Below are 8,250 nucleotides of genomic sequence, written 5' to 3'. Positions count from 1 at the left end.
TTTTTTTTTTTGATTTTTTTTTTTTTTTCAAACCCCCCTCTAAAAAAAACAAAAAACAACCCAAAGATGATACAGAAGCAAATGAAGCAGTGCATCTATTTTACAAGAATTCTTCAGCCTTTTGTCAACAACACGCTGCACTTTGTTTTTGGTCCCATACCCGTTCAAAATAGAAGCTTAAAAAAATTCTCTCTTCTACAATTTCATGTTTTTTATGCTGTTTCTCAGTGTAAAAAGAAGCACTGCCGTCCGACTTTTCTTTTTGTTCAACAGGTACACCCGCACAGGTGACGTCGACTCCTTTTGCAGACACATCAAGTTTTAGATGAACGAATGAGGTTGTTTCTAAACACTTCCACTAGTTTTTTTTTTTGTTTTCTTTTTTGATAACAAACCCAATAGAAACACCGTGGATCCATAAGATTTCCACAAAATGGGAAACTTGTGAATTGATTTAGATAAATCAAAGAGATCAGCCCACAAAGGAGTGCATTGAAGTCATGAAACTAAAGAAAAACATGCATATAGTGAAGTGTCCGGTCCCAGTCTTCACCACCTGCAGCAGCCGCTCGGCTGAGCCGGTTACACTGGTTTTGGTACCGTTTAGTCAGACCACAGGTGGTTTAAACAAAGACTGAGAAAAGACGCAGACTCACCTTGAGGGCGAGACAAACCAAAAACATACAAACACCAAAACATACTCATGATTGAGAATGCCGTCATCGTTTACAAAAGGACGCATCCTTTTCTCTTGGGAACGCACGCTCTCCACACGCCAGCTAAAAACCAATGGCCCCCATGCAAATGTTTTCTTTGTCACAATCCCGGCGGCTGACCATGCAACATTTCATGAGAACATCTTTCCATGAACTCTGTACCGTTGACAGCAAAATTACAGTTCATCTGAAGTGCATTCACACCGTCTCATACTACATAGTAGTAAACCATTATAAAAGTGAATTGCTTTTCCAAGTGCTCCACAATCCTGTCTCAGATCTGGGTCATTTTTGAAGAACACAATTTAATTCTGATAGATTTTTGATACTTTCATCGGAAGAATGCACAGAAATGTCAAAAATGGCAGTCATTATGAAGCTGTTAGATATTTACTTCTTTTAATATTCAGGAGTTAAGAGCAGTCTGAAAAGGGCGAAAGGGGCAACTGTATGGATCAGAGCCTTTATAAAGCTATTCATTAACGCACTACTGCATTCACAATGGCCGTTTGGTGCATGTGTGTGTGTGTGTGTGTGTGTGTGTGAGAGAGAGTGATCTATTTAACAGGACAAGGCCACTTACATAAGGCATCAGTAGGGTCAACAGTGCATTTACAGATAGAACAAAAGAGAAAAGCAATAGTGAAGAGAAAGAAACAAAAATCCCAAGTCGGTTGCGTAGCAATAGTGGTATCCCCAACATATGAAGAAGAAAAAAAAAAAATCCCCCCCAAAAAAGACTGCCTTATGTGTTTTGTACAATACTATGATGTTGAATATAATGAAGGTAGCTGCTCTTGAATGGAATTTTGTTGTCCTATAAGCAGGTGAGCAACACGTCCCCGGATCCCATGCAAATTCTGTTATAATGGCAATAACTGTTTGTGTACAATTGTTTTTTGTTTTTGTTTTTTTTTTCCTTTCAAGATACAAAGCTTACACAATGGACAACAAAATTAGCTTTATAGCGTGTATGTTTTGAGACAGGCTATGTAATACATTGCACATTTAATAGCTGCACTAAACAAAACAACCTCCCACTTTTGGACCGGGAGCTGTAGTTCCACCTCCAGGCAGACAGGGGGCAGTCTAAAGCAAATCAGCTCCGCTAAACAACCCCGTCCCCCTCTGCATAACCAACATAATCAACACAGACAGAACTTTGCTTGCATTCACTCTTAGTGAGACAACACACAACGTCCCCCCCCCCCCCCCCCCCCTCAGAAAAAAGCCTCCCTTGTATAAGGTTGCCCCAACCCCCAACCCCCCCACCCCCCCCGTTCATGTCATTCACTCGCGAGTTCCACAATGCAAGCTCCATCCGCTCCATAAAGCCAGCACAGGCATCCAGTCACAGGCACTCACAGTCTCCATGCGCACAGGCAAACACACTGTCAATGGAGGAACGGTACCCCCACCCCCCCTCGGAGTCCCATAATCCTCCAGGAAAAAAGCGTTGAACACCATACAGAAGAGTCTCTTCCCATCTTCTCCAGTCCAGATTTTTCCCCCCACTCATACTTTTTTTTCTTCCCCCCCTTGCTCCTCAAATCTCTTCGCCCTCCCGCTCCTCCGTAAAAAGCCTTTCAAGAGCAATCTCCACAGCGAGGTGTTGGAGGCACTAAGTATGGTGCAAATAATAGCCTGCGTTGCTTCATGTTTTTCCACCGACTGGAACGTGGCGGTGCCCCTGTTAACGCTCCCAGGGCACACCGGCCTCGCTGATCCCCCACAGGACAGGACAATCGACCAGAATCATCCCTCAGGGCTGTCGACATGAAGGCCATCTTAGATGTGCCTCTTCATGTGCAGTGCCAGGTGGTCAGAACGGGAGAAACACCTGGATGAAGAAGAACAAAAAGAAGGAGGAGAAGAAGAAAGATTTAGCAAATTGGAGTTCACATGTTCTCCCTGTGCATGCGTGGGCTTTGTCCAGGTCTGGAAACATGCTTCTGACGGTCCACATGTGATTTCTCTATGTTCTGAATTGCCTCGGTGGTGCACCTCAAGCAACATTTCCCGATTACTCTTACGGGCGACTGTCATCTATAACACTACCAAGTCCCGGGAGAATATGGACTGGGAGTCATGACACTCTGGACTCCGACATTATTGTTATTGTCCACCTTTTTGCGGATGTGCAGAAGAATTATTTACTACAGTTGTGCAGTAGCAGTGTTTCAGTCATTCAGTAGCAACGGACGTTTTGCGTTTTCACGTGTAAACGGAGCCTCGTTTAGCTCACATATTCTTTCTTTGTTGATACTTCAGAGCTAAAGTCAATACAAATTAGGTATCAGACCTACAACGTCAAAAAAAGAAAAATTGAATTTAAACTAACTTTGAAGATGCTTGCTAAGATGATATGAGATTGGGTGGTGTTTTGTTAAATAATGAAACTGAAAGCTTTAGACTTTAGACTTACATGCAAAATACCCAGAAGATTTGCAATAAGATTATTTATAAGATAAGATCATTTTTATTTCCTTTGAGACGGAGTCAGACATCAACAGCATCTCTTTTGTATGATTTAACATAAACATCAGATGTCGTTCATTCGGTCTGTACCTGTGGCCAAGCCGCTCGGATCCTTTAAAGAAGGACGAGCAACTAAGACGTTTCCTCTGAATCCCATTACACTGATCTCTTTTCATCCAAGTCCTTAACCTCGACCTATTAGTCCATTAGTCCATCCTTAACCCTTATTCATCCCTCCCACCCAACATGTCATTGTGATAGACTTATTTACTCTGGTCTTTGTAAGTGAAGGAGCACTTAGCCGCAAAAGTAAAGAAAGGGGGAATCAGCAGAGCACTTTGGTGTTTAGATTTGACAAATCTGGAAAGCGTTGAAACATGAAATTGCAGCAGGAAACAAAAGTGTCTTCATCCAAGTTTTTTTGGCGAAAGCTCTCGCGTTCACGGATTTCCCCATCACGCTCTCACCTGTCGCAGTGACTGCATTTAAATGGCTTTGCTCCGGTGTGCTTCCTGAAGTGTCTGGTGAGCTCATCGCTTCGTGCAAAGCGCCACTCGCAGCCTTCCCATGAACACCTGTAAGGCTTCTCACCTGGAAAAATGAAAACAAATTCAGATGCTTAGTTAGAGAGTTTCTGAAAAGTTCGGACCACATTTGTTCTCCAACAAGCCGCTTCTGCTAATCCTGCAGTGAGTTTAAAAGACTTCAGCGTTGCCCAGTCAGGAAAAAAAAAAAAAAAAAAAAAAAAGTTTCTTAAATATGCTAAATAAAATTCACGTCACAAAAGGTAACAAAGAGTTTATGTGTGGGGTTTTGAACCTTCCCAGGTGCTCAGCAGATTGGGCTGACTGCTGTAGGCTGGAGAGAAAAACAAGCATGTGCCTTGTAGGTTTCAGGAGCTGTGGTATGCAGCTGCGAGGAGCTCAAGTAGAAGGGTTATGTAATAGCAAGAGCAGCATGAAAAAAAAAGAAAAGAAAAGAAAAGTGGATACTGTTCCTAATGGTCCGAACAGCCATTAACTATGTGGGTTAGCATGGCCAGACAGAGATGGTAGGAATGCGACTTCCTCTGCTAATGGGCAGCCGCAGCTGTAAACAGCCTGGCAGAGGTCAAAGGTGACGAGGGAAACTGCTCACATTTGAACCCTCTGACAAAACACTGCAAATGTCAGATTCCCATATCCCCCCCCCCCCCCCCTCCCCTCCCCTTCCTCCTTTTCCTTTTTTCTTATTCTTAATTGGATTAGCTTAGAAGTTTTTTTTCCCATGCTGTAATCTGAGAACTGTTGACTTGTTTTTCAGTATCCTCGGCCACAGAAGACCCCCCCCACCTCGCCCTCCCTTCCCTCTGCATGAAGTCACGTTCCTCTGTGTGAATTAGGTCACAGTTTAAGGGCATTCCTCCAGACAAACTATTCAAAGTATGTGGGAGTATTTTTTCCACCACTCCTGGGAGAGGACAGCCGATTTCACCGGCTCGCTCGTCACCGGCTCGCTCGTCACCGGCCGTATTTACCTGTGTGCGTGCGCTGGTGTGCTTTCAGGTGCGAGCTCTTGGTGTACACCTTCCTGCATCCGTTGAAGTGACACCGGTGCACCCGTCTCCTCCCGTCGGGCGACGCCTCCCCGCTGGTCAGCCCCGTCCTTTCCGTGCCCCCAGTTCTTACTTTTCCAGGTGAGTGCAGCACAGTCTGTATCCCGCTCCACACCTGGGCTACCGAGCCCTCCTTGCCGAGCTCGGGCGAGGACGGCGGCGTGCTGATGATGGCCGAGCCCAGGTCTTCACCGCCGTCGCCCAGAATATCAGTCAAAGAGCTGGAGGAGAAGTCGAGGGTCGGGGAGAGCTCCTCGGAGCTGTCCGAGGCCTCGCTGCTGGCGTCGGAGTTGAAGCCGGCGGTGTCAAGGTGCTGGATGTCCTGATTGTCTTCCTCCTCCTTGATGTGGGGGATCTTTGGGTCCGACTCGCTCGGCTTGTCCCCGCAGGCGAGCATCAGCTTGCTCCACAGGTCCTCCTGGTTCTCAAATTTGAGGTCCGTGGCCGAGACGTAGGGCTCGCTCTGGAGGTATCTCTCCAGCTCCAGGCATGTCTGTGCAGAGAAAGCACAAGGTAGAAGTGAGCTGATGAGTACATCGAGCCTGAGGCCTGTAACAGAACATTTCTTTCCAACCAGAAAGTCTCTAAATTCACCAAAAAGTCATTTGTTTTTGCGGTGTTCTCCTATGCACGGTGTGTATTCTTAGCAGCAAAAGGAGGAAATGCTGTGACACTGAAACACCGCTGGCCCTGTTTCCTTTCATTTCTGCCTGCAGGAATGAGGCAAGACACAATGTCCTATGCAGAGGGTAGTCAAGTACGTTCTGTGGGTGCCCTCTGAGGCCATATCAGGGAAGATTACAAGCACCACATTTCCTTCTGAGAGCATGCAAGAACAAGGTGCTCTTCCTGGCATGCATGGCCGTGCGTGTGTGCGAGAGTGCGTAGCTGTGTGTCGAGGTTGGTCATGAAATTTACATATGCTACCGAGCCCCCCCATTGGGTTAGGGAAGTGCTTGTAGATCTTTTAAATCTATCAATTATTCAACATAATGTGGATTTAATAATGCATTTGGAGGCATCGCTAGAAATAACATAGCACACCAGGGACCAAGAGGAGGGAGGTCTGGTTCATGGGGGTCCATAAAAAGCCTGGCATGAATACTGCAAGAGCCACTGTGGATTGTGGGCCTATTTTCTGCTAAAAGGAAGTGAATGAGAGCACTTCCTTAACCCTCTGCAGTCAGCAAAGCACCGGACAGACACGAGAGCCACTGCCTGGCCTCTGCCTTCTCCTAATGAAGCACATTCCAATTTACAGTCAAAGGTTACGAGCCTAAATAAACCAGTGGTATGTGAGGCCACATGACAAACCTGATGCGTTGGGAAATGAATGAATTTTTAAGACTTTTTCTAAATCTCATTGAGGATATTAAATCCTCCAGTGCTGGAGTGAAGTTTTACCCCCCGCGGTTATTAAAAACATCTAAATTAATCTATCCCAGAGGGGGATATCCCTCATTGGTTGGACTGATCTCAACTCGAAAAGCACATGTTTCAAAGAAATTGCAGACTCACATCCAACCTAGGTGTATTCTTTTTCGTACCACTGGACGATTATGAGGGAGAGTCATTTTTCAAGTGACATGGCAATATTGGGTTGGATGTAAAGTGCCAATAAAGTCTGATAAAATAACAGGCATTTAATATAGAAAGCTCAAGAACAGGTGGGAATTATTCGCGGAGAGATATTAACAGAATCCACATGCATCTGTGTTTATTCTAAATTTGGATTATGTGGAAACATTGGAGTAACTTGGGAATGAAAGAGAAGGCTTTCAATTCAAATGTCTCTCGTCAGCAGTGCTGCATAAATCCCAGGCGTGTTTTAAATGCCTGTGAGGGCGACTTGGCCCAAAGCCCGAATAGATCTGATAGACCGAGAGATAGAAGACCAAAGCGTGCTGCCAGTTCATCTCATTTCCCAATCCGTACAAGAAGCGACCCGTTCCCAGTGTGAAAAAACTCCACTGTTCTGTCATCCAGGGGCCGCTCGGTCGGGCCAAACTGGATTAGAAATACAGCCTCTCTCTCTCTCCCCCTGACAGTCTGTCACTATCGTTCGTGTGTGTGTGTGTGTGTGTGTGTGTGTGTGTGTGTGTGTGTGTGTGTGTGTGTGTGTGTGTGTGTGTGTGTGTGTGTGTGTGTGTGTGTGTGTGTGTGTGTGTGTGTGTGTGTGTGTGTGTGTGTGTGTGTGTGTCAGAGCGAGAGAGCGACGATAAAAGATACGCGTAAAGACGCACGACTCGCCATTCAACTGCTAAATCTGCGTGTTTTTCTTTTATCTAAACTCGTTGTGCATCTCAAATCTGCACGTATGAGTCGACAGTATCTCGAAAGAAAAAAAAAAAAACCCGACAAGCACGCAATTGCATAAAATATAACACACGCGATAACAGAATTATGAGTGAAATGTTGGCGACAATACGTGTTAAAACCACAAATAAAACAGTGACGATGAAAGGAAAGTCAGCGCTGTGTGCACGCTCACTAATTGCACGGAAAATATACGAAAGATATGTGTCATTCAGGGAACTTGCATCACTTCCCTAATAAACGCAGACACGTCAAGTTTTAAAAGAGGAATTGATATTAAGCGCGGCACCAAACTATTTTGACATTCGCACGTCCAGGCGCAGCTGTCATTTGAAAGGCAAGTTTCCTCCAAATTACGCACAGTCTTTTGCACTTCTACAAAACAATCACGCACGAGACAAGAGGGGGGCTGAAATGATTCGTTTTACCTGCTGCCAGTACTCTTCCAGAGACGGTAAAGCTGAAAAGTATCCGGTGTCGTGCACAATTTGGAGCTCCTGGAAGATGCTACACATGGGGATGACATCCATTTCACTCCTGAGATTCAGCCACAAGTAGAAGCGAAATCAGGCGTGTGGGGGAAACGAAGCCGGTTGGGTTTGGAGAGAAGCAGGAGTCTTGGTTGTATTTTTTGCATGTATGGCGGTCCGGAGTCGCGCACTTCCAGCGGAGGTTGTTGAGCGTGTGACGCACCGAGAGCGCACAACAGTGAACTCTCCAAAAGTCCGTCAGCGCACTGTAAACTTCCCCCCCGATTCAAAATTACAGACAAACCTACCCCCATGTGATTACATTACGTTTCGGCACGTCCACCAATCAGCTTTTAGCGGCGCAGCACCCGCCCACCGGGCCACCCGGAGCCAATACTGAGCCGGAGACGACTCATCCCGTGTGCGGTGTTTGGTGCGCGGTTCGGAGCGTCTCCGGCTTCCCATTGGGCTAAATCCTCGCTATTTTTAGAGAGGTATATAAGCCAGGTTCGCTCTTTTACCACAACTAGGAAGTGGAGCTGAATCAGATGCGAGCGCCAGCTCTCCAGCAGCAGCAGCAGCAGCAGCAGCAGCGGACGCGTCGTGCGCCTCGGTCTCCAAAACAAACGCAGATACCTGCGTTTACTCCATCACGCACATTACCCCTCTCCTCATG

The 8,250-nt window shown here is 46.0% G+C and overlaps 1 protein-coding gene across 2 annotated transcripts; it reads right to left on the bottom strand.

Annotated features, from left to right (window-relative positions):
* Positions 1–274: 274 nt before the first annotated feature.
* On the bottom strand, positions 275–7,862 carry LOC308118820 (Krueppel-like factor 6). Of its 2 annotated transcripts, XR_013935907.1 has the most exons (5): positions 7,533–7,842; positions 4,711–5,281; positions 3,662–3,785; positions 2,260–2,556; positions 1,545–1,935 (listed from the first exon to the last, which is right to left on the bottom strand). XR_013935907.1 is itself a non-coding variant. In XM_080478422.1 (4 exons), exons 1-4 carry the CDS (start codon positions 7,632–7,634, stop codon positions 2,505–2,507), a joined length of 849 nt encoding a protein of 282 aa, XP_080334548.1. In that variant the 5' UTR covers positions 7,635–7,862; the 3' UTR covers positions 275–2,504. The 2 variants fall into 2 exon arrangements, 1 of the variants encoding a protein (XP_080334548.1); XM_080478422.1 differs by having other exon boundaries at positions 275–2,556; positions 7,533–7,862.
* Positions 7,863–8,250: the final 388 nt, after the last annotated feature.

Source organism: Lipophrys pholis, assembly GCF_963383615.2.
Source record: "Lipophrys pholis genome assembly, chromosome: 1".
NCBI lineage: Eukaryota > Metazoa > Chordata > Actinopteri > Blenniiformes > Blenniidae > Lipophrys > Lipophrys pholis.
This window is presented reverse-complemented; position numbering and strand designations above follow the sequence as displayed.